Source organism: Amphibalanus amphitrite, unplaced genomic scaffold (assembly GCF_019059575.1).
Source record: "Amphibalanus amphitrite isolate SeventyFive unplaced genomic scaffold, NRLGWU_Aamphi_draft 001182F_arrow, whole genome shotgun sequence".
NCBI lineage: Eukaryota > Metazoa > Arthropoda > Thecostraca > Balanomorpha > Balanidae > Amphibalanus > Amphibalanus amphitrite.
In genome coordinates, this window is record NW_024882676.1 from 128,867 (window position 1) to 155,528 (window position 26,662).

The window sequence follows — 26,662 nt, forward strand, 5'->3', positions numbered from 1 at the left end:
ATAGTTTCAAAGTACTTGCATTGTAAGATGTATTTTAAATATTCACAGGCTTCTGGTGGCAGCTGCATCAGTTACATGCATAGTCTACTTAGTGCATCTCAGCGACATCGAGCCAATGAGAAGGAGAATTTATAACAGCAACAATAACACCGTCTATGGTAAGTATTCGTTAGAACGGTGTATCAAATAAACTAGCTGCTATAGCTCTATCTTTGATTTTTTTTTTTTTGAGGAAAGGATACTTTTATTGGAAGTTCCCATAAAAACAGACCCTTTTATTTTGCCTCTGAGAAGTCTTAGAATTATGATATCGAGATCAGGGGGGGGGGACTCGAGGTCTAGTTCCTACTAGACTGGCAACCCCACGGCTGACGTCACGTTTCCCCTGCGTGACGTCAAGGGGTCACTGCCCCCGTGACATTGACCCCTTGAAGCATGCGATATTTGACGGCGACTGCAAGACAAACTGAGCACAACTTGTATATTCAATGCTGCATGTATTAGCCGTTTTCACGACGGGCTTTCTAGGGATGCACCTAATTTGAACAAATCTGCACCTAATCTCTTTTATAACAAATATCTTCATATCATGAATTTATTTGTTTTTGGCCTTGTATGTTTTAGGACCTCGATGTAGATGATTACTTCATATAAGCTAAAAGGCAGTCCCATGCTAGTTTGTTTGATACAAGTCTTGCTCACTTTCAGTATAAGTGCAGCAAGGACGCGTTGAATAATATGCATGTTGACCTTGAGCTCACGTGACCCGAGGTCAACTCCAGACGTGCACGGATCCCAGACAACCGAACACGAAAATTGAGATGACTATTAATTTATTGGTCTTCAAGCGTGGAATTATTGTGGAAAACATTGCTTATGAAGGCCCCCAGATGACCTAACATTCTTGCACTTGTTCAAAGTTGACAGTTCTTAGAAAATCCCACGAGATCTATCTGGGATCCATGATCCCGTAGCATGATCCCGGATCATGGATCCGAGATGGGTGTCGTTGGATTTTCTGAGAACTGTCAACTCTGAAGGAATGCAAAGAAGTTAGTTCGTTGGGAGGCCTTTATAAGCAAATATTTCCACAATTCCATACTGATGGCCATCTCGATTTTTGTGTCTGATTGTCTAGGATCCGTGCGCATGTCTGCTTTTGACCTTGACCTTTCGAGGTCAAACGTTATATATTTCGACGTGGATTGACGATTCTATCTCGATTGTACTATGAGTTTTGCGATAGCTTCATTTGCAAAAAAAATATTTTGGCCCCGTAAGCCGCTAGTTTGATTATTTGGATCCCTGTGACGCCATTTTTTAACCTGACCTGAGAATGACCTCTGTTTAAATTGTAGCCCTCACGTTTGGCGTGGGAGGTCCTTGGATCAAAGCTGACCTCTGGCAGCGTTTTCCCCGGCCGGCTCCTACCCAGGAGATGGCAGTAGCTGGGGAGTGTTCGCTCGGTCGTGGGGATTACCGCCGTGCCAGCCAGCGCCCCCGGCCGCAGGTACACGGGCCTGATCCGCCTTTTTAAACAGATCCTTCGGTCCGGTGACATGTCCCGAGGGCACGGCCTCGCTTCATGTCCCGGAGCAGCCCTCTGACCTGCCGGGCCCGAGAAATCGGGATAGCCCCAGCGTGCGCACCAGTGCGGTGCCACCTGGGGTGCGTGACAGGAAGCGTGCGGTCAAGGCTGTCCCGCGTAGCGGGTGCCGAAAACGATTCGTACCACTGCCGTGTATATAGTGTACTAACCCAGTATGAATGTGTGCTACTAACGACAAAAAGCCCGGGTCGGGCACCAAAAATATTTTTTAAAAAAATGTAGCCCTGGTCCGTCCGTATACGTTTACAGCTTGTCGCCTTTCTCGTTTCCGAGATCTCAGTGGGGCGGGTATCAGCGGGGCGGGTATCAGCAGGGCGGGTATCAGCAGGGCGGGTATCAGCAGGGCGGGTATCAGCGGGGTGGGTACACTGAAAGAAAAGTACACCTTGGTAAGTTGAATTTGATTATTATACACCGCCATTACACCGAAATCAAGAATATTTATACCCTTGTTCGACGCATATGGAGAATAAAATAATGCTCCGGTGCGAATGTACTCTATCACGAGCGTATTCTTGGGGGTTAATTCAATCCAGTTTAACACTCATAGTGCAATTCTAACTTTTGAGACATTTACCCCTCTAATTGATGGATGGTAAAATTACTACTATAGTGTATTTTCTTCAAGTGGGATAAGAATACCCATCTGATAGCATAAATTTGCACTCTGATTTGTCACCTGATAATTCAACCCTCATCATGGTGTAAATATGCATCCTTGGTAAAGTGTGTTTCGATGAGGATGGTGTTATTTTATGACAAGGATTTAAAATACCCTAAACATGATAGTTCTGCACCCATATGCTCATTATTTTACGATAGCGTCCACGTGCGGCGCGCGAGCCTTCCGTTTCCGCCATTTTTATTTTTGTGTCTGCTCCTGACCGGAGCCACGGAGACTTCTGGCGCTTGCAAGTGATCTTCTGGCGGTTGAAACAGTGAGATAGGTGCGAGTGTGCTGGTGCGTTCGTTCGGTGTGGTGATGACTGACTAGTGCTGGACCCATTTCCGAATAACTTTGAGGGTAAGTTGACTTGATAATGTTTCGATGTAGCAGTTGATGAAATTGATTTGCTGCTGTCTGTATGAACGTCACTCACTTAGCTGTTTGTGTCAATACGTGGCATTCTGATTAGTGATTCCAGAAGCTCAAATTGACCCTCTCAGTTTGTTCTCAAGGGCAAATTGAGAAATCAGTTAAGTACCTACTGAGGTTGTTAACTGTAACTTCATCAAATGTTCAATGTGTCGATTGATCAATATATGTTTAGGTATGTTTAGTAATTTTATTTCTCTACGTTTTACAAAAGTACTAGAATCTTGGCCTGAAAAAGTTGCTAATTTATTTTGTGTATTACTTTCAGGTTTGGGGTGACCTGGCTCTCGTCGTGGGTCACGCCGGCGAGAATGGCATTAGGACAAAGTCACCTCAATGACGCGACAGGCGTGCTACACCGCACAACTCCTGCCTCCGGAGGGCGCCACACCCGTTGAAGGTGAGTTTTAAACTACCATTAATGATGACTGACGACAATTGTCCGTCTGTCCGTCTGTCCGTCTGTCCGTCTGTCCGTCCGTCCGTCTGTCCGTCCGTCCGTCCGTCCGTCCGTCTCGCCTGTCTCATTCATGGGCTCCGCCACCGGGGGGACGTGTCCCCCAATATTTTACATTTGTCTGTTTCGTCTGTCTCGTCTGTCGGTCCGTCCGTCCGTGACATACAATATCGCTCTGTACTTAAATGTTACAGTGCTTACTAGTTATATCTTTCAGCATGGGCGTAACCACCGGGCTGGAACGCTGGAAATTCCAGCCCATTTTTGGGATGCTGAAATGCCGCCCCCGGTAGAGGAAGTCTACAATTGCGGGACTCGCGGACTTCAAAACGATGAGCAAAAGAAACGGCACTGCTCGGTCCACTATACGCCTGACCTCAACGTACCGCTCCTCACTACTCGTGCCCTTTACACGCCGCCCCTCCCAGATGTCCTTCCGCCCCCCGCACCGACTCCCCCTCAAGTTCCTCGGAGCTCTCTATGTGCCGCCCCTCACAGAACCCCGTCGCCCTCAATGTGCCGCCCCTCCGCATAATGCTCTATCGCCGCTGTGCCGCCCTTCCCAGATGACTTGCCGCCCCTCCCCAGAGTACCTCGGCGCTCTCTATGTGCTGCCCTCGCCACAACTTCCCGCCGCCCTCAATAAGCCGCCCCTCCCCACAATGCTCTATCGCCATATGTGTTCCCCCCCGAAGTGCCTCGGCGCCCTCTATGTGCCGCCCCTCACCACAAAACCCCGCCGCTCTCAATGCGTCGCCCCTCCCCACAACGCTTTACCACCGTCTGTGCCGCCCTCCATAGACGCCTTGCCGCCCTCCCCACAGTACCTCGGCACCCACTATGTGACGCCCCTCGCCACAACAACCCACCGCCCTCAACACGCCGCCCCTCTCCAAAATGTTCTATCGCAGTAGCGCCGCCCTCCCAAGGCACTTTGCCGCCGCTACCTGCCGCCCCTCCCCAGACGCCTCTCTGCCCTTACCAGACTTGTGACAGCTCAAGAAAAAAGTGAGCTCGCTCAGCTCAACTCCGTCTTATCCGCTCCCGCTCAGCTCCCGCTCAGTTTAACGCGGCTCAGCTCAGCTCACGTTCCGCTCAAACCGGCTGCGCTCCGCTCACGCTCAGCTCAGCTCAGCTCAGTTTCCGCTCAGCTCAGCTCAGCTCAGTTTCCGCTCAGCTCAGCTCAGCTCAGTTTCCGCTCAGCTCAGCTCACCTCAGTTTCCGCTCAGCTCAGCTCAGCTCAGTTTCCGCTCAGCTCAGTTTCCGCTCAGCTCAGTTTCCGCTCAGCTCAGCTAAGCTCAGCTCAGCTCAGCTCAGCTCAGTTTCCGCTCAGCTCAGCTCAGCTCAGCTCAGTTCCCGTTCAGCTCAGCTCAGTTTCCGCTCAATTCAGCTCAGCTCAGGCCTCAGTTTCCGCTCAGAAAAAATTTACCGACGAAAAAATGTACAGACGAAAAAAATGTGAGACGAAAAAAGTCGGACGAAAATCTGCGGACGAAAAATTGTCTGACGAAAATCTTCTAGACGAAAAAAAACGTCATGGAATCATCTCAACTAGGCGGTGTTTCACGGCCGAGAGCAGCACGCCCACGCCGCCATCCGCTCTTGGCACCATGCCAGGAGCTGACGTTACATTTTGGGGTAGTGTTGGAACTTGGAGATAAGTTTGTTTATATCTCCATGGAAACCCCATTTGACACGTGTGATAGCAGCGTGCTGTTATCAGTGAAACCTATAACACCACCCTGATCTCAACCAAGGCAATGTCAACACTATTAGAATTCATAGTCGGCGTGTGAATAAGGGAGCTTTTCCCATGTAATGGACATCTGAAGGTGAGAGTTCCAGTTAGCGCCTCTGCCCCACCCCACTTTCAATAGGATATGGTTGCTTAGCCCACATTCAACCAACGAAGAGGAACTTTATTTGCTAATTCCTAATTGTAAATACTTTATGCAGAGGTAAGAACCCTTATTGATAAAATTAATTTAAATAACTGCTTAAATAACAAAGTGAAGAATGCTGAATTGTACATTGCGGAGCAGAGTGTCAAGGCGAAGCATCAAAGCCTGACAATAGGTATTCATCTTCCAGTCAGACTTTTTTTCATGCACTAACTAATCTACGAAATAGACTTGACTTTCAAGACTTGAAACTTGAGACTGGCTGTATTAGCCTGTAAATTGGCCAAGACCCTGGTCTTCCAATTTCCATGCAATATGGGTGAAAGAAATTAAGCTTGATTAGTGATTACTATTGATTTCTTTAGAGTTTTGATATTTTTAAGTGCGATCACAAAGGCAGTGTAATTGCTCACTCCATAGCTAGCTCATAGCTGAAGCATCAAAGCCTGAGTTAATTTCCAAGCATGAACTGAAAAGAATTAGAACTGGATCAGCTCAGCTCAGCTAAATCAGCTCAGCTCAATCAGCTCAGCTCAGCTCGCTCAGCTCAGCTCAGCTCAGCTCGCTCAGCTCAGCTCAGCTCAGCTCAGCTCAGCTCAATCAGCTCAGCTCAGCTCAGCTAAGCTCAGCTCAATCAGCTCAGCTCGCTCAGCTCAGCTCAATCAGCTCAGCTCAGCTCAGCTCGCTCAGCTCAGCTCAGCTCAGCTCGCTCAGCTCAGCTCAGCTCAGCTCAATCAGCTCAGCTCAGCTCAGCTCAAGCTCATTCAGCTCAGCTCAGCTCAAGCTCATTCAGCTCAGCTCAGACAGCAGCTCAGCTCAATGCATTACTGAGCCGGCTCAGCTCACAGCTCAACAATTTGGCAAAATGTTGAGCCGGCTCATGAGCTGAGCTGATTTTTGAGCCGGCTCAACTGAGCTGATCACAAGTCTGGCCCTTACGTGCCTCCCCTTCTCAGAACGCGTCGAAACGTTTAATGATTCGCCCCTCCCTATAACGCTCCATCGACATCTGTGCCGCTCTCGGCCCGGGGGGGGGGGTCGCGCCTCCCCCTGGCAAATATTTGCGATAGCTCAGTCAGGGGTGCTTAAAAATTGCTGCTGTTTACATATACTAACTACGCATTGACTTGGCGAATTGCGATGAAACGTGTCCGATATAGGTGAACATCGTGCAGACCGGGGGATTCATAATTCCATGGCTAGGTATCACAGTTTGGTTGCTCCTCTGAACGTGCGCAAGTGAAGGACGTGCGCACGTTTTGGCAGGCTCTGTATGCTGCCCAACACAAAGTGTTACATTTTGGGCTCGATAACTCAAAGGGACTCGCCTAGCGAATTCAGCCCATGAGAGCGTCAGGTGAGACGCTCTGATCGCAAACAACCATCGAAGCCGCGAAATGGCCCTGTGTGATCGCTTGATGTGAGCCTTCCGGGCCAACGAGTAGTGTCCTGAGCGCGCAGCGAGACTCAGAGTCATCTGAAGCTGAGCACTTGAAAGAGTCCTCGGTCTACTGTGGGGCCCTTGAGTGGGTGAGGTCTTTGGCTGGATCCCGTCCTGCAGGCTCACGCCTGGAATGGGTCCTATTCAAGCAGGCTCGAAAGCTTAGGGGCCATCAGAGGCCGGTGTGGGGCTCTGAGAGTTAAGCGTGGCTGCTTAAAAGTTGCGTACTGCTTTCAGAAGGCCTGTGCGTTGGGCACCAAAAGACCAGCGTGGTGCCTTAGAATGCCAGTGTCACGCCCTCAGAGATGCACCGGTCAAGCCCTTTGAGGTTCTCAGAGGCGTCGGTGTGGGGCTCTCACAGGCGAGTGTGTGATCCGTTGAGGTTTTGGCGTGATACCCTCAGAGGCCGGCGTGGTGCTGTTAGAAGCTGGTGGGGGCGTCCAGAGTCTTCAGCGTAGGACCCTTAGGGCTCAGAGTCACCGTTGAGGACTCTCAGCGTCACCGGTGAGTGGCCGGACCGTGGGCAATGAGCCGGTATGGGACCCTCAGAGGAAGGCACCGGTGTGAGACTCTCAAGAGAGGTCAGTGTGAAGCCTTTAAAGTTGCCCGTGTGATGCAATGGGTGCACTGGCGTGGCGCCCTCAGAAGGCCGGTATGGGATTAAAGCTTAGCGAGGTGATAAAGGACTTGTGTGGTGCCTTCGGTAGGACCCTCAGAAGTACCGGTGTAGGACCTTCAGAGCCACCGGCAAGGAGCCTTTGGAAGCATTGGTGTGGGGCCCTCAGAGGTATTATTGCTGACTGAGGCCAAAAAGGTGCCGGTGTATACCCTCAGAAGTGCTAGTGTGAGGCCCTGAGAGACGCTAGTGAGGGTCCTCAAAGGCGCCGTTGTGGGCCCTCAGAGACACTGGTGTGGGGCCGTCACAGACGAATGTGGGGCCCTTAGAGGCTTGAGCTGCTGGTCTGAACCCTTTACAAGCCAGCAGGGGGCTCTCAGAGACCAGCAAGGGGTCCTCAGACCAGCAAAGGGTCCTCATAGGCCGGCGCTACCTTCAGAAGCCCTGTGGGGTCCTTAGAGACCGGTATAATACTTTCAGACGCCGTTGGGGTACTCGAGAGTCGCCGATGTAGGGCACTCAAAAGTCACCGGTGGGTGGCCGTCAGATGCGCTGGTGTGGGGCCCTCAGAGGCGCCGATGTTGGGCCCTCAGAGCTGCTGATTTAGGTCCTTATGAGGCACTGGTGTGGGGCCCTCAGGGGTGCCAGTGTGGGGCACTCAGAGGCGCCGGTGTGGGACCTGCACAGTCGCCGGTGAGGCCCTTTACAGGCGCCAATATGGAGTTCCTCAGAGACACAGGGCCATCAGAGGCGCGCATGGGGCCCTTAGAGCTACTGTGGTGGACTCCTCATAAGCCGACAAGGGGATCTCAGAAGTCGATGGTGCGTTGAGGAGCCCTTTGGGGTCCTTAAACACCGGCGTGGTTTTCTCAGACGCCGCTGGGACCCTCAGAGTCACCAGCGTGGGGTCGTCCGAGGCACTGATGTGGGGCCCTCAGGACCGCCGATACAGGGCCTTTAGAGATACTGGTGTAGGCCCTCAGAGTTGGGGGGCGTGGGACCCTCAGATACGCCGGTTTGGGACCTCGTAGGCGCCCGTGTGGGCCCTCAGAGTCGCCGTTATGGGAGCCCTCAGAGAAACTTGTGTGGGGCTATCACAGACGGGTTTGAGGCCACTAGAGGTGGCCGTAATAGGCCGGTAAGGGCCCTCAGAGACCAGCAAGGGGCACTAAGAAGCCGGTGTAGGGCTTTTATGGGGAACTTTGTGGCTACTTAGGGGCCCATGAGATGTCCTTACGAGCCCTGTGGGGCACTTCTGAGTCGAAATATGACCAGAAATATGGCCAGTTAAACCCCAGCGGCCCATTGGCGCCACAGGGCCCCTCGTGCCCGTGTGGGGGACCTTCGAGACCGGTTTGGGCCCTCAGAGGCGCCGGTGAGGGCTATCAGTTGCCATGACGGGGCCCTCAGAGAAATTGGAGTGGGAACATCACAGTCGGATGTGGGGCCCCGGCTAGAGGTGGCCCCTAATGGGCTGGTAAGGCCCCTCAGGCTGGTTAGGGCGATCTGGCCGGTAAGGACCCTGAGGCCGGTAAGGGCCCTGTGGCCAATAATGGCCCTTAGAGACCGTTGAGGCCCCCTCGCTTTCGACGCCCATGGTCAGACTCTGATCCCATTGCAATTGAAGTCACCTGAATGAAGTGAACTATTGAGTGTGCCTGTCATTTATCAATCTGGTGCGACGTGCGTAGTAGCAAAGCCAAAGTGCTAAGTGCTAGCAACGGGCTGACCACCCATCTTACGCATGCATATCTACCGCATGAAGTAACAAATCTCAAAGATCAGAGTTGTGGCGTGTTCTCTGCGTGTGCCCCTTACAACGTGTAGTCAGCTGATGAATGCTGATTATTGTTCTTCTTTCCCAAAGCGGAAGTACTTGATACACAACAGTGACACGGTAAAGGCCCTCAAGCACTCACCTCCATGACTCCCAAAACATAAGTGCCGCCCTTCCCTTGGCATTTAATGCCGCCCCCCGGAGGGCGTTATTTCCAGCCCATTTTTTAAGGAGTGGTTACGCCCCTGTCTTTCAGTTTTCACGGACAGACATACAATATCGTTCTTTGCCTTATGATTACAGTGCTTAACCCGCGCACCGACGGGGGAGCCCCCCCCCCCCTCAGGTTTTGTCAGATAGCATAAAAAAGGATATTTGGCACGACTGTTGATACATCCATTTCGCACACCCTCTGGAAATTTTTAGCTAATATCTTAAAAAAGTCAGGCCACCAGGCCACGTTAGTGACCTCACCTCGAAACACAATCTTCGAAGTTTGCTATCTCGTTGTTGAAAGCAGATCTTGAAACTCACAGAAATAATTTTGGTAATGAGCACCTACAACTCGTATATCTCAGAATTGCATATCGATGACCTACGAATAGGTAATTTTTTACCTGCCCATTATAAGTCAATGGAATAAATTTCAAGTCATTCTTATTTCCATCAGATTCCTTTTTATACGACTTTTTATCTCTTCTGTTTATGAGCTACGGAGTCGTTTGTTGAATGTTGTCGGTCTTTTTACGGTTACTCGCATAATTTGACCTTCGATGACCTCTGATGACGTCATTTTGAACCCTAGCGAAAAATGACCGAAGTACTTTTTTCATAGACCTTCTTACGAGCTTTCGAATGTCGTTTGCCGCTTCTCGCGAAGTTACTTAGTTCTTGAGATCTTTGGGGGGCGGTCATCCACCCTCTCGTCGCTTCTAAGTTGGCTCAGAACCCCTTCGGTGCGCGGGTTAATAGATTCATCTGTCAATTTTTAAGGATCGACATTCAAAATTGCTATTTTCTTAAAGATTACAGTGCTTAATATTTCTTTACATCCTTCAATTTACATTGATGGGTGGATGGACGGACGGATGGACGGCCTGACATACAAAGTCGTTCTTAACTTAAAGATTGCAGTGGTTAATAGTTCTTTTTATCTTTCAATCTTGGTAGATGACGACCTGGCGGCCACCTTGGTGATCGGTGGCGGCACGACGATTTCGGAGCTGCAGGATGGGCGCAACGCTGTGTCCGTTCACCCAGAAACCCAGTGCCTGGTCAGCGATGTGAAATATCGTCTCCCAAACAGTGAGATGAAGATGCTGGCTGCCTTCGCTGCGGCGCACGCTGTGCTATATTTGCCTTTTAGAGGGCCCAGCATGATCCTTTTTGAGGTCATATATGCACGGGTAATGAAGTTCGCGATTCCTCTCAGTGCGGCCGAGAATGCCATCCTTCGTATAATCCACTGTTGCCGATTCAGAGGCACCAGTGCAGTGGACAGTGGTCGGGTGACCGAGCAGGGCCCTGTTTCACGGCACGGCACTACTGTGCGCTACTAGTATCGCGGTATTGAGTTTCCATAGAACTTAGAAGCATCTACAAACTTGGACGCTCCAACATTGAGAGCGTTCGACTATGTGGATGTTTCCAATAGGAACTCAGCACCACGATACACGTAACGCACTGTAGTGTCGTGCCGTGAAACATCTTCAGTACCTATAGGCACTGAAGATGATGTGAGTTGAGAATGCCTCAGTCAGTTTTTTTTTACGGAGTTTTTGTTATCAGTGCTTTCCTATTTCGTACACCTGTGCTTTGATTTCAGAGACCGTACGTTTGGTGTCGATACTCGTTACACGAATAAATGCTCAGTTGTTTTTAAAGTACGTGATGAAACGTGACTTAGTGACCTGATGACCTGTGCTGTGAATAAAATGTGATTTGTGCAGCTTGTGATATCCTCAGGGAAGTCAGTGTTGGGAGGAACCAATCTGTAGCAACCTGTGATCTGTCGTTTCAAGTTATTTTAACACGCGCAGTGGAAGGGTTGCGAGTACTACGCCCAGTGGAAGGGGGGGGGCGGATGTCGCCCCCCCCTAAGATCTCAGCTTCCACTGGAGCTAGAAAGACGAAATTTGGAGGGTAGGTGGGGGCCATGGGGAACTCTGTTGTGTGTGAATTTCATGACCCTAGGTCAATATCTTCAAGGTCAAATGAGGTCAAATGTGGTCAAATCTGCCATATTAGCGGCTTTTTTGCGTTTACACGCCGATAACTCAAAAAGTTACCGGCCGATTTTTTTAAAACTTCACTATACAAAAGAGCAAACATTTGTGAGTATGTATGGTGAATTTCTAGATAATCCAACAATAAATATGGCAGTTAGAAGCCTGCTAAGGGTAAGATGTCGCCGGCTGAAGCGGCAGCGGCCGACGCGGGAAACGCGGCAATCACAATTTTGTGTTTACACACTCATAACTCAAGTTGTTACCGGCCGATTTTCAAAATTATTTGACCATATGATTGCCTGTACATTTCTCAGTCTTGTCACCGAATTTGACGCGAATCTAATATAATCAGCGGTAAGGAGCGCGATGTAAAGACGGAACCGTCCCGCCCCGGCACAGTCTACAATTCAGGCGGCGCGTAACGGCTAGCGCCGGCCGCCGCGCCGCCGCGCACTTTACACCGCTATTACTAGAAAAGTTGTGAACCGATTTTCTTACTTCTTGCACGAGAAGATCCGCAATTCAATTCTGGACAGGTAGCCGAAATTTCACATTGATATTATGCTTGCGGCGCGAGTTATTGGCAAAAAACAGGAGGGGTGGGCGAAATCCGCCCCCCCCCTTCCACTGCGCGTGTTAAATAAAAAACACGTTGGAGAGATGCACCATAGTTGACTTTATCGAAAGTGCTCAGAAGACGACAGTTGATACAATCACGCTGGGGGATAGTTATGGCTGGCGATGTATATTTACCCAGTCGTATTTTTACTCCCTCTGGAAAAGAACATACAATTATTATCGTTTACTTTTGCTATTTTTACATCTTGACTTAAATTGTACACGTTCAGCTTCGCAGCCCGCTGGTATTTCTACACCATGTCGCAAGGCGTAGAAATTGTTTTGGCTTAAATTGCACTGTGGCGTAAAATTATTATCGTAAATTACATGCTTAATTCTTCCTAACGCCCCTTTACACCCTTTACCTAGGGGTGTAAAATGAATTGATTTGGGGTGGAGATTTGTGTACCGTACTTTTATTCCGCAACGGGTGTAGTTCTAAGCTTACGAGGATATATTACTTACTACCGGGTGGCAGAATTAATCTCCCATTGTCCATGCAAACATCTTTTACTCTGGCATAAAATGAAGTTAAAAGGGGTGGAGATTTGTGTACCGTAATAATATTCCAATTTCAGGTGTAGTTTTTCTTTCAGTGTAGCCGCCCCACCCCTTTAGGCGCCAAGCTGGTCCGGATCGTCGCAGGTGCGTGTGTTGATAATTGTCTATGCTCTCACTCGGTTGAGTGTTGAAGTGCGGCGTCTGCTCACTGTTGCAGCTGTCCACCTACCGTGTCAGCTGATGCAGCGTTTTTTTTTTGTCCGTCTTCCAGCCCCTGTGACTGCGGACCGGCCGACCAGTGGAGATGGCTGTCTGCGTCTGTTCTCACTCTCCGAGTCTCGGATGTTCTGGGAGAAGCCAACGCCATACTCGCCAACCTCTTGCTACGGTTCCGGCCTCCCCCCGAGCCAGTCGGCGCCGTGCCTGACGAGCCTGCGAGAGCGACGTGGTCGGCCTACGTTCATCAAGTTCATCGGCGACTCTCGAGCACGTGTTATTTTTACAAAGCTTCACGATGCTCTAGAACATGTGAGGAAACAACCTGTTGTGCACGACTACTTCGAAACGGCCGAAGAGGCGACTTTTCTCGAGCATGGCCAGCGAGTGCCCTGCCTTCATACTTTCCGTAACGTTTTTCTAAATTACACATGCTACATGGAATACACAAGTGACTTGGTGCGTGCCACATTTCACTGGACTCCGTTCCTGAGCGCTGGGTTTGCAGATCGCTTGGCAGTGCTAGAGCAAGATTGCTTGGACGGGACAGTATGCCCGGACCTTATCGTCATGACGCTTGGACTGTGGTATGCCAAGAAAACGGTCGGCTGTCCTTTTGGGCAGTGTGCTGCTTCTCAGGGACGAATTGGATGGCCTGTTGCCTGTGTTACAAAGACTCTCCCAGCGTATTCAGATTGTGTACCGTGTCGACGGACCCCATTTCCAAGACAGCAGTGGAGTTAAGTCGCCATTCAACGACGCCCTCCTGGCGGTGACGGCGACAGTCACCGAAACACTTAGACACAAGGTGAGTTTGCGCGCGCGGCCGGCAGCATCTCGGCATCTGACGAGTGGACACTCCAAACTTTGGTTAGAAAGTCATCGCAGAATACGCCAGGGGCTTTGCTGCACAGTGTCATGAATAGCATCTGCGTAGAAAGTAGAAAGTTAGTTATTAGAAAGTTATAGTATCTGCGTAGAAAATGTCAGCTTGCTTTATCAAGTCATCAGGTCAGTAGCTTTTGTCAGTAGGTACCTTCTTTCAAATAAGCGCAATTGAAAGGAAGAATACGACTATAATTGCCGTTTTCACGGCAGGTTATCTGGCAAAGACACTAAACTTGACCATATCTTCCGACATATAGCGGGCATTGCTCATGTTCTAAATTCTAACATGCCTCTCATGGCCCATGGATGCCCATTTTAGTTCAGAGGAAAGGGGGAGCGTAGATCGCGAGATCTTATAAACTGATTTTCAAATTTCGCACGCTTGTCGATAACTCGCATACTCAACCAGTATAACGCCTTTTGGGGCGACTAACGGAGCGAGCGAGAGGGTGGGCCTTGCACGTGCGAAATTGCGAGGGGGTACCTCCAACTGACTTGTGCACGGCACCCTACTAACCGGTCTCTAGCGATGTGCCAAATTTGGGCACAATCGGCCCAGCCGTTCTCGAGATCTGGAAGCGGCACCCTGCACGTGCGCACGTGCAAAATGGGTCCCAACTGACTTGTGCACGGCACCCTACTAACCGGTCCCTAACTGTGTACCAAATTTGAGCGCAATCGGTCGAGCCGTTCTCGAGATCTGGAAACGACCCCTGCACGTGCGCACGTGCAGCGGCACCCCAACTTTGGCACATGGATATACAGTGCCTAGTGGGTGCCTACCTACATGCCAACTTTCAGCGCAATCGGCCAAGTAGTTACCGAGATATTGCAACAATTACAAAAGGGACACCTCTTCGTTTTGCACGTGGCACGTGCATAAGGGGTCACCCACATGCATCGGGAATAGTCCAATACTTGGTGGAAGGAATGAAGCTACCCTACAAAAATTACCGCATGTAAATCGGTCAAGTGGTTGCTGAGATATAAGCCTCGCAAAAGCGTCCGCACGGCCGGCCGCACGGCCGGCCGGCCGGCCGGCCGGCCGGCCGCTCATACTCAGAAATTTCCGTTATTCTACGTAAGACTCCGCTCGCTTCGCTCGCTCCGTAACTACTACACAGGTTTAGAAATAAATTTCCAAATTTTCAACCAACGTGGATAAAAGGGCGAGAAAAACTTTAATATGTATTCAGTCGTATATTTGGTTCATCACTGCCATGCCACGTTGATTGATTGTTTTTAATGCAACCAATGTCATTCAATATACCTGTCATTAATGTCACTAATACCAATGTCATTAACCCGCGCCCTATTGGGGGGGGGGCAATTTGCCCCCCTCCCCCTAAGATCTCGAGAACAACGCAAGATAGCGACAAGCAGCAAACTGTGTTGGATAGCCCTAACAGGGACGTACCTTATGACCCAATTTAATTGATCTAGGTCTAACCGATGATGTCACAGGTCAGGTCAAATGTCAAATTTTCACCGTTTACAGACATTTCAAAAAATGCGTTGTAAAATCGAGTAAAATGCATTTCATTGAAAATCATCGATGGGGTATTGTTCGAAAACACATATTTTGGCTATTTGATGTCACTGATACCAGGTCAGGTCACAGAGGTCAGGTCACTGAGGGTCACGATATGAAAATATGTGATGCATGTTTTATGGTCCATTTTATATGCCAAATGCGATTATGTGGGTCAGGCAGCCTTTGGGGTCAGTTTAGATTATGTTTTGGTGAAGGGAAGGTCAAGGTCAGGTCAATGTCAGGTCAAATAAGGTCAAATCTCAAAGTTCATATTTTGCATAAAATGGGTATCGATTCGATGCAGCTCGTCACGGGGAGTTCAATGGTGGTCTTTGTTTTGCGACCTACGTGCTCAAGAATTGCCAAAAATGGAGCTCAAAAATGTGAAATTGGTATGTAGATAGAAGCGCGCCGGGACTATCATATATATTCCGGTTTTTTGAAATTCAAAACTCTATGGTTTTTTGCGTTTTTCTAAAAAAAACTTTTTTATTTTGGCGGGTCAAAATCCCAAAATTTTGAAAATCCGAGACAGCGGTTTTGTGGCGCCATTTTTTCCACATGATCATATAAAGAACTTTGAAATTACTTAGTAATTGTAGCTTTTGTGAGCGTTTCGAGATCTCATGTTTTTTGCTCATTTTTGCTCGAACATGACCTCAGTTTGACCTCAATAATTCCTGACCTAAGGTGACCTAAGACTTGAAATTTTGTGTGGATGTGTCAAATTGATACCCGGTAAGGTAATCAAAATTTGGCGGCGCTGCCCGTCGCCGTTTTCTTGCTATTCAGGAAACGCTACAGGGGGGGGGGTATTGACCCCCCCCCCACGGGGCGAGGGTTAATTCACCTGGAGCATACTCCGGCAAACGCAATCTATGGAATTTATTAGAAAAAATAACAGGCGGATGCAGTTTACAAAGTTCTCTTAGAGTAGTAATGCACCTGCATTTTATAGCTAGCAAGCTAGCAAGCCAGCTGTTCTTTCCCTTGCGTGACGGCCCACTGTCGTGTCGACAGGTACCGCGACTTCACATATGGACAGCCTCGCTGGCTGAGACGATACGGTTCGAGCACTCCGTATGTCGCTTCCTGTCGGCCTTTCAGAGACCTCTCAGAGTGAAAAACCGACATGAATGTTTGGACGAAAACCACGTTGGTGACACGGTGCGGCTGTCGGCGGCTGGGGCGATCCTGCGCTACCTGTGCCGGGATGTGGAGCGCCACCCGGCCGGACACTGCTGTCACCAGAGCGTGCAACCGGCGGGACACTGCTGTCACTAGAGCGTCTGACACCGGCGGGACACTGCTGTCACTAGTGTCTGACACCGGCCAGACACCGCTGTCACTAGTGTCTGACACACCGGCGGGACACTGCTGTCACTAGTGTCTGACACTGGCGGGACACTGCTGTCACCAGAGCGTGTGACACCGGCGGGACACTGCTGTCACCAGAGCGTCTGACACCGGCGGGACACTGCTGTCACCAGAGCGTGTGACACCGGCGGGACACTGCTGTCACTGGTGTCTGACACACCGGCGGGACACTGCTGTCACTGGTGTCTGACACACCGGCGGGACACTGCTGTCACCAGAGCGTGTGACACCGGCCAGACACTGCTGTCACTAGTGTCTGACACCGGCCAGACACTGCTGTCACTAGGGTGTCTAGAACTGGCGGGGCACCTCTGCTGTCAACAGTGTCTGACACCGGCGGGGCACCTCTGGTGTCAACAGTGTCTGACACCGGCATCAGCACAATAGCTGGGCGATTTTTGAAAGGACCCCCCAGTCCCCGCTGTGATATATGCTTTCGTTGATTTGCCGTGTTTTCTTTGTATTGTGCATGCGAGTCTCCTGAACTGAAGGGTGAATTGGATTCAATTGCTTTCAAATAGAATATAGTATGTGTATGTGTATATGTGTGTATATGTGTATGTGGTCAGGTAGTATAGCATATTTCAAATAGTATGTGTCGCAAGGCCTTGGTGTGCAATGTGAAAAAAATAATGTAATATTTTTACAGTTTTTTTTCACATAGATTTAGCTCAAATGTTTGAATGGATGGATTGACAGAGCCGGAACCCACGTTAAGCAGAGCTTGTTGCGTAGACCCCCTAACCCCTACCATGTGAACGCGCAATTCCGGGTAACGTTAGAAGTTAGATGCCAAAGTTTAACGTGCCCTTCGAAGCCAGACACGGATATTGGAGGGAATGAAGATACTGGATTGGAGCTTTTTAAGGATTATGCTGAAAGAGACAATGTTTAAAGCAAAATGTTGCTACATTGCGCTTATACTCTTTACCTATCAGACACACGGGCTCCGTTCATTGAATACTCAGAACACCATGCCGAAACCATCAGAACCGTATCCTCACCGTGAGACCGTACTTAAAACGTTGCAATGTTCGTTGCAAATTCGTTGCAATTTGCACTCGCAAAAGTCACATAATTCTGTGTTAATTTTAATAGGCTGCAATAATGATATGCAATATGGTTTGTGCAAATTAAGGTGAAAACTCACTAAAAATTCAAAAACCATTCTTTCCAGCAAGCATCAGAGGCATCAGATCAATGCACTGCTGATTGGCTGATACTTGAACCTGGCTGTTCGGGACTTTTTGCGACGCTTTTGGTTCACAATTGACATCAGCCACGCGATGCTGCGCCGGTCCAAAGTGAACAGTCACTGCGCGCGCTGGTGTGATGATGTGTTAATATATTAATAATGCTGCGAGTCAGTCACGCCTGTTTGCTGAGTCATGTTCACTAAGTGCATGAATGGACTTCATAATGTCATCACTTGAGTCGTAATTTATCACCTTTTCACGCTCGACGAAGAATGCCGTTGAGTGATGCGAGCTGACACTGCAATATCCACGCACGCGGCGCTCAACATTATTGTTTAACCCGCGCGGGCCGAGGGGGCGAGTGCCGCCCTCCCTCCATATGCTTTTTTTTCGCGATAGCTCCGAGCACACCGGCGATAGAAAGCTGAAACTTAGCATACCTGACTTTTGTTTCAAGTCGGAACTTTTGACACCAACCACATATTCAGGTCAGGTCAGGTCATTACCTATGACGTCATAAGTGAATCTCTGCACGGTCATCAGTTGTCGCAATTTCTCAACGCCCTCAGTGCCACAGGAACTTTCACAGGGAGATGAAACTTACAGGACGTAGTACCCTCACTGGGGTCTCACAACTTTGGTATCTCGGATTTTTCCTGAGGGTCACATGAGGTCAGGTCGGTCACGTGACCTCACTATTATCAGATAATGGGGAAAAACGAAAACTGCTATTTTGGCACCGGGAACGATCACAAACTATCTCAAGCACACAGAATCGTGATTTCATGCACTCTTTACAAGGTCCAATGCTTCACTTTTGCATTGTTGACCTAGCGTGAAGTCATTTATGACTTCGCTAAGGTCATAAAAAAATTTCGTCAATAAATCCCAATCAAATTGAACTAGCGAGTCGGGGAAGTCACTTGGACTCAGGACGACGTGCTGAATTAATGATATGCAATATGACCTCCTTCAACCAATTTCGTGACCTGGGGCTCTGACCTGACTATGACCCGAGGTCAAGACTTCAAGCTGACCTCACCCGAACAAAAAGTATACCATTCGGCGCGCATGAGCGGGGAAAACACGAAACTGCCAAATTCGCGGCGCTGCGACCGTTTTTTGTGAAGTTATTTATCACAAACCGTAGGAATCCGCTTTAAAGGTCTCAGGTCAACCGGTGACCTCTGAGGTCAGGTCAAGTGACCTAAGGCACGGGCTCGGTTTTTGGTAAATAACTTCGCCAAAAATGGCCGTAGAACCGCGATTTTGGCATCATCGTGTTCACCTAGCTCAGGCGCATCGAGTGATATACTTTTTGTTCGGGTGAGGTCAATTTACGGCATTGACCTCGTGACAAGGTCAGGTCAGAGCTCTCAGGTCACGAAGCTGGTCGAGTAAAGTCATGTTGCATATCATTCAATTCGGCAGGCGTTTCTGAGTCCAGTTGTGGCCTTCCCGATTCGCTAGCTCAATTTGATCAAGAGTTATTGAAGAAAAGTTTATGACCCTTGTGACGTCACAGATTACGTCACGCAAGGGCAACAATGCAAATGTGAAGCATTGGACCTTGCAGTTGCAAGGAGTGCATAAAGTCACGACTCTATATGCTTGATATAGTTTTAGTTCATTTCCAGCGCCAAAATAGCAATTTCCATATATTCCCATTGACTTATAAGGGTTTAACGTATAAGTTCCCTGTAGTTGAGGATTTCTTAAGATGTCATCTTATTTTCCACTCAATGCTGCGTAGGATGCCGGGTTCCGTGTCTACATAGCTTGAACGTAACGGATGCAGCGGCCGCAAACGTAAATCGAGGTCCCGAATTCCCTATTCCCCAACACAGGCGGCGGCCGCTTCCTGGTCTGCGCAACACTGAACTCCACCAAGAAAACAAACATTGTAGAGTTCAGTGGAGGCGCTCCTGCGAGACAGGCACCGTTACAGCCCGGACCGCCCCGCCAGCGGACTGCACCGTTACAGCAGACTGCCCCGCCAGCGGACCGCACCGTGACAGCGGACCGCACCGTGACAGCGGACCGCACCGTGACAGCGGACCGCACCGTGACAGCAGACTGCCCCGTCAGCGGACCGCACCGTGACAGCGGACTGCCCCGTCAGCGGACTGCCCCGTCAGCTGACTGCCCCGTCAGCGGACTGCACCGTCAGCGGCCGCAGCTCACCTCGCAGAGATTCTTGTCCATCAGGGGAGAGTGGGGCAAAGCGGCCACCCTAACCAGTCGGGGAAACTGTGGTCAAATCTTCCATTTCTGGAAGCCTTCCATTTCTGGAAGGATTTTCCATATATGGGTACGCATCTTCCAAAAATGGGTACGCTAATGACGTAATCGTACCCAAATATATGTAGAACATGTTGCGCATATGTTGGGACTTACCGATTTCCGCCGAACTGGAGGCAAAGGCGACTATCGCCCCTGGTCGCTTTCAATTCGTCATAGTGAAGTGTCCATGATCTAGCGTGGATATCTAAATCCTAGCGTGGATGTATTTTATGTGATTTTTTCAAAGTTTTGAGTCGTGGAATATTGACGATCGTTTCGACAAACGATCGTTTTATTAGACCTCATCAAACATTTTGTTAGCAAACAGCATCAAAAACGAAAAGTAAATATTCTTAAAAGACTTTAGTGACGGGCCATGCTTGTTCATAGGCGCGGGAGCCGGAGGGGGGGGGGGGCAGAGGGGCAGCTTGCCCCCCCCCCAACTCTAGGGCCGTGGGGGCGGTGCCCCCACAGCTTTGAGACGGAATACCACACTATTTTTGCAAATGTTTTCTTTTTTGTTGAAAAACCCAAGGGATGAAAAATAAGTGGTCTAAAACCGGTGAGAAAACTACATTTGGGGGTACCCTAGGTTGATCTCTATTATCACGCGCAGTGGAAGGGGGGGCGGATTTCGCCCACCCCTCCTGTTTTTCGCCAATAACTCGCGCCGCAAGCATAATATCAATGTGAAATTTCGGCTACCTGTCCAGAATTGAATTGCAGATCTTCTCGTGCAAGAAGTAAGAAAATCGGTTCACCACTTTTCTAGTAATAGCGGTGTAAAGGCAAACATCCTGCCGCCGCGGCGGCGCCGCGGCGCGGCGGCCGGCGCTAGCCGTTACGCGCCGCCTGAATTGTAGACTGTGCCGGGGCGGGACGGTTCCGTCTTTACGTCGCGCTCCTTACCGCTGATTATATTAGATTCGCGTCAAATTCGGTGAGAAGACTGAGAAATGTACAGGCAATCATATGGTCCAAGAATTTTGAAAATCGGCCGGTAACAACTTGAGTTATGACTTATGAGTGTGTAAACACAAAATTGTGATTGCCGCGTTTCCCGCGTCGGCCGATGCCGCTTCAGCCGGCGACATCTTACCCTTAGCAGGCTTCTAACTGCCATATTTATTGTTGGATTATCTAGAAATTCAACATAAATACTCACAAATGTTTGTTCTTTCGTATAGTGAAAGATTAAAAAAAATCGGCTGGTAACTTTTTGAGTTATCGGCGTGTAAACGCAAAAACGTCGCTAATATGGCAGATTTGACCACATTTGACCTCATTTGACCTTGAAGATATTGACCTAGGGTCATGAAATTCACACACAACAGAGTTTCCCATGGCCCCCACCTACCCTCCAAATTTTGTTTTTCTAGCTCCAGTGGGAGCTGAGATCTTAGGGGGGCGACATCCCCCCTTCCACTGGGCGTAGTACTCGCAACCCTTCCACTGCGCGTGTTATGGTGTGCCCCCCCCCCCCTAGTCTGAAAGTAGTTCCCGCGGCCCTGTGCTTGTTTGATACCGCCGACTTGCCGCCGACTTTGTTAACAGTGCGGAATTGTTGCGAGGGTGTGCGTCGACCCCGGGAGGGTAGTGGCGAGTAAAACATGTATTTATTGCTGTTTTCTGTATTTATTAGCACATTGCGTGGTTGATTTCAAATTTTAAGGCTTTTGCCAAACATTTGGGTGGAGGTCTCGTCATTTTTCAATGTTTTCCTGGAATATGGGAAGAATTAAATAGGAGTTGGTGCGCCGTTTTTCATGTAACTTTCTTTCCAAGGAGCATGCATCTCCAATTTATACGAGGAATAGTGAGTTTAACCGTCGCCCTGTCAGAGCATTTTTCATAACACGGCCTGGCGGGGGGGGGGGGGGTCGATGCACCCCCCCCCTCGCGATTGGCTCCTATGGTACCTAGAAACACTAAATTTGGTAGGTAGGTGGACCTTATGGAGTTATCGCCCCTGTGCAAATTTGGTTGCTCTTGGTCAATATTTATGGGGGTTTCGGGGGTATGAATGAAAAAATTCGCTAAAAACAGGTCAAACGTTTTTCGCTTATAACTTTTGATCTAATTAAGATACAGCAGCAAGGAAGGCACCAGTGAACTCAGCACGTCAAGGCGCGTCGAGTGATATACTTTGTTGCTTGCTTCTTAAGTGTACTTAAAAAAGTTAAGCACATCTTAAGTTCAACTTAAGTCTTAACCCGCGCCTCGTTGAGGTCTGGCAGGTTCCATGCGTCCTGTTGGGGGGGGGGGGGGGCAAAGGCCCCGCGTCGTATCTCCGGAACCAATAGCCGGATCGGAAAAATTCAAACGGCAATCGAAAGAGCTCATCGAGATGCACAAGATAGGATATCAATGATTTTGATATTTGAGCTGTGACGTCACAGGGAGGTCAAATAAGGTCAAATCAGTCAAATTTGCAATGACGAGAAGTCGGTCATAAAAATGAAATCTAAGTTTTCAAAATTAGTCTGAATATGATGTATATAATAGATCTGGCATGTGGATAGTCACCTGAGTGGATGATGACCTGTGACGTCACAACAGGGGTCAGCCTCGACCAATCAGAAAACACTTTGGTGAATCGTAAGGAAAGACATGTTAAATTGTGAATAGGTATTCGAGCATTTATGAAGACATGTCATATATATGCATCCACCGAAACCTCCTTGACCATTTTTCTTGGACCTATGACGTCACAGGAAGGTCAAATTGAACAAGTGGGGCGCGGGTTAAGGATCATTTATTTTTAATAACTGTACACTGAAAAAACAATTGAGCAGAAATTTCACAGGGAAGGTCACACGTCACGAAAAATGATCTCACTTCTAAAATATGTTAACAGCCTATCACGACTGTGGGTTTTAACCCGCGGCCCGCTGGGGGTTCTAAGGTCTCAGGTCAACCGGTGACCTCTGAGTTCAGGTCAAGTGACCCAAGGTACAGGTTCAGTTTTTAATAAATAACTTCGCCAAAAATGGTCTCAGAGCCGCGTTTGGGCATTATCGTGTTCGCCTCGCTGAGGCGCACAGAATGGTACACTTTTTGTTTGGGTGAGGTCAACTTGAGGTGTTGACCCCGGTCAAGGTCAGGTCAAAAACCCCAGGTCACGAACTTGTTCAAAAGAGGTCGTACCTATTGCACATCATTAGATTCAACAGGTCTTTCTGAGTCCATTGGTGGCTTTCCCGACTCGCTAATTTAATTTGATCGGGAGCTATTAACGAAAAACTCCTTTGACCCAAGTGACGTCATGAATGACGTTACGCAAGATAAACAATGCAAAAGTAAAGCATTGGACCTTACAAGGAGTGCAAGAAATGACGATTTCGTTTGCTTGAGATAGTTTGAGCCCGTTCCCGGCGCTAAAATACCAGTGTTCATTTTTCCCCATTGACGTATATTGTGAGGTCATTTGGCCGGCCTGACCTCATGTGACATTTAGGAAAAATCAGAGATATGCAAGCTGTGAGACCTCTGGAGGATACTACATCCTGCAGGTTTCATCTCCCTGTGAAAGCTCTTCTGGCACTGAGGGCGCTGCGAAGTTGCGACACCTAAAGACCGTGCAGAGATCATATGTCAGTCATACAGTCAAGGTCAGTGACCTGACCTCGTACATTATCTTTCAGGTTTTCATCCTGAGAGAACAGAGTATTTATCTTAACGCTAGAAAACGATGGTGGTAATGTCAATATCGGAAACGCCTTTGGTAAAAAAAAAATGCACAGAAAAAAGGTTTGATGAATCGTCCACTTTTGGAGGTGTTTGCCCTCTAAGAAATCGATTTAAGGTAAAACTGGAGAAAACAACTGCGAGCAAAAAATGACCAAAAATTGTAACGACCTAAAAATGGCTTAGCTGTTCGTTTTAGATTTGGCACCCTTTCGAACATTGCCAAAGCATAGTAAAATTTCATAATTTTGACGACCTTTCGAACACCGCATGGCCCAGAAGTCAAGCTAGAAGGGGAGATCGAACAACACTTAGGTAATCCGGCTCTTGTTACGGCCGGGCTTCCGCCCGGGCGTGGAATAACGAACCATTTATTCAGGTTGTTCCCTGACATTACAGTGTAGGTTGAGCTGTCCATGTATATTGAGAGTCATTACCCGAAGTGCTTATGACGACATAATATGGGACCTTTTGCCATATTCTTCATCTCAATTTCTAACACCAGAACAAAGCCATCGTCATAAGCAATCACTTTCGATTCAAGCCTACAGTCCACCCACCTCGCTTCGTATCTGTAGCAGTATAATCCTCCGAGGGTAACCGTTTAAGCGACTGGTTGGCCTGTCCCTTGGCCCGTGGCTCTCCCGTGCCAACGGAATTGGATCAGTTGCTGCTTGCGGCGCACCATTTGGTGTTCGGCATAGCCCAATGTTTCCCTCGCTACCTCTCATCTCATTGCACTGAAATAGTGTGAGGTGGCGACCGGCCTAGGCTAACAAAGAAAATTAGGTTAACAAATAGCATTACTGCCACTGACCCCTAAATTTCGAAGTGTTGTTTCGGAATTCGGACAATCAAAATACTTAGGCATTCTATAGAATGCCTGATTCAACACATTGCCTGTAACATATTGTATATATGTTTTGATATTATATATATATATATATATATATATATATATATATATATATATATATATATATATATATATATATATATATATATATATATATATATATATATTTATATATAATATCCGAATATCAGTAGATATTAACCCACCTGTAAGCCAAAGAAGGTACTAAAATAGGTACGCCTCATTTCAGACCAATGAACCAATGAGACCAATTGAGCCAGAGACGCTTTTCAGACCAATGTCTGGAAAAGCGCCTTACCGCGAGGGGCAAAACGGCATCCTGATTGGATCCGCTGCGGATCGCGAATCGGATGACCTTGGTTCTGCTATCTATACCGATGTCCTACAGCTGTGTTTGCTCCAGGTGGCGCCAGCGGCAGGTTTTGTGGATCCTCGGGAATGGCTGTGTTGTCTGGAGTTGCACAGTGGTGTGTGATTATTCGCTAGGCCCGACCACGGGCCGTTACTGTGTGTATCGGGGAGACCTGGAGAGTGAAACAGAGAGCTGGGCAAGACGAAGATGTTGCGGTTTTGCAGAGCAATATGTTTGAGTAAAAGGCATATTTTGATGCAGGTAAACTAAGGAAAAAAAGCGTTGCAATAGTTTTTCCATTTACATGTGTTGTCCTTTTATGTCGCTGAATTAACGAATAATTATTTCAAATTGTGCATGCTTTATTTATTAACCCGCGCATGACTGGGGGAGGGAGCCCCCTCTCTTTTTTCGGTAATATCTTCTAAAGCGTTTGACGGATCAATACATAAATTGCAGCACTTTCAGCGGCATAAATTTGGCACATCGTGTTAAAATTTCGACTTTCTAGCTGCCATAGTTTGGCCGGAAATGACGTCAGAATGACGTCATGTCGGCCGATTTTGATGTAAAATATTGAATTATGGCAAGCGCTCTCAAGAGCTCAGTTTTAAAGCGAGAGCCAATTTCTTTGCATGAGTGGACACGTAGCTATACACGTAGCTATCAAACTGTCATCTCGAATTTTCGAAATTTTGAAAATTTTGAAAATATGGATTTACAATTACAGAAAATGTATTTTTTATTTTTGCAAAAAGTTTTTATTTTTTCGCATAAAAAGGAATATATGTGATAGAACAATTACTGATAAAATACTCTAGCAAGTTTGAGCCCAATATCTTCAAAAATATAGCCAATTCATTTGCATTATTGTCAAAATTTTACAATTCTATATTTTTTCAAAACCATTTTTCAGTACGTTTTTGACATCGTACAGAAATATAAATTTGGCACCATCGTGTTCATGCATCTGACAGGCACCTTTTTTGTTGAAAAAAAATCCTTTTCTAAACTTGACTTTTTCAGACCTGAAAGTGACCTGACCTCCGGTAAATTCAGCCAAAAATGACCTCAGATAACCTAAATAAAATAATAAAAATAAAATAAATAATAAAAAATAACCTAACAAAATAGCGACATTGTTTTCGAAACCTGCGAGTAAAATAGACCATAAAACATGCGTCACGTGACCGACCTGGCCTGGCCTTGACCTGAAAAAGTGAAGTAAAATTTCGATACCCTCAGGGTATCTAAGGCATATATCAAGGAGTGCATAAACCAAAAATGAGCCTGATCGGACTTGTCAGCCGGTGGCCAGAGCCTAAATTGTGAACAAACAAAAATGCTGATAATTCTTTTTTGCCTTACCTTTGACGTCATCGGTGATCTTGAGGTCAATGAAAATAGGTTTCGCTCGACAGTTTTTCCAGGGCTATCAGACTCTTGTTTGAATTTTGACGATCGGTCCAGTAGTTTCGGAAATAGGAGGGGGGCTTCTGGAGAGCCCAACTCAGTCACTCGCGTTATGGAAAATACCCCAGTCATGCGCGGGTTAACGTGTTTGAGTGCTCCGATGTTTAATCTTTTTTCTCGTGCGCTAAAAACAAAACTTAGCGATAAACATTGTGTAAAGCGAGGCTCCAATAATTACCTGGGCTATGATTCTATTTTAAGCTAAGCTATTTTAAACTTCTTTAACCTAACGGTGTGTCTACCAAAGTGGAGCACAACCGGTGGCCATTTTTTAACCCGGCCGGGCCCGGGGGGTAATCCTAACCACCGCAGCCCGGGGGGGGGGCGTTTTTCGCCCCCCTGTCTAACTCCGTAAATAAGGGAGCTACGGAAACAAAAGCGATACCAAACGAAAGGTCCTTACGAGACGATTCTAAAGCACCTAAAATTTTTGACCTCAGGTCAATTTTCAAGGTCAGAGGTCAAGGTCAAAGGCAAAAACCGGCACAGGTGTAGTGATCTCAAAGTAAGCCTTGTAGAGGACGGCAGGCTGCAT

At 48.0% G+C, this 26,662-nt stretch overlaps 2 protein-coding genes across 4 annotated transcripts in view; one reads left to right on the forward strand and one right to left on the reverse strand.

Moving 5' to 3' along the window:
• The window catches only part of LOC122370895, a 101,094-nt gene that overhangs the window by 43,496 nt on the left and 30,936 nt on the right, over positions 1-26,662 (reverse strand). Inside the window, exon 2 of the mRNA XM_043346844.1 lies at positions 12,474-12,676. Within this exon, the coding sequence (XP_043202779.1) occupies positions 12,474-12,676 (203 nt within the window). The remainder of the gene's footprint in view (positions 1-12,473; positions 12,677-26,662) is intronic.
• The window catches only part of LOC122370894 (facilitated trehalose transporter Tret1-like), a 40,817-nt gene that overhangs the window by 4,322 nt on the left and 9,833 nt on the right, over positions 1-26,662 (forward strand). Inside the window, exons 2-4 of one of the 3 annotated variants that reach the window (XR_006254636.1) lie at positions 49-158; positions 12,516-13,268; positions 15,903-17,626. Coding sequence is in view for 2 of the 3 variants with exons in the window: in XM_043346842.1 (XP_043202777.1) it covers positions 24,862-24,915 (54 nt within the window). In the remaining variant the exon portion in view is untranslated. Of the gene's footprint in view, positions 1-48; positions 159-12,515; positions 13,269-15,902; positions 17,627-24,713; positions 24,916-26,662 lie in introns of those variants that run through there. The other 2 variants (XM_043346843.1, XM_043346842.1) reach the window with 2 other exon arrangements.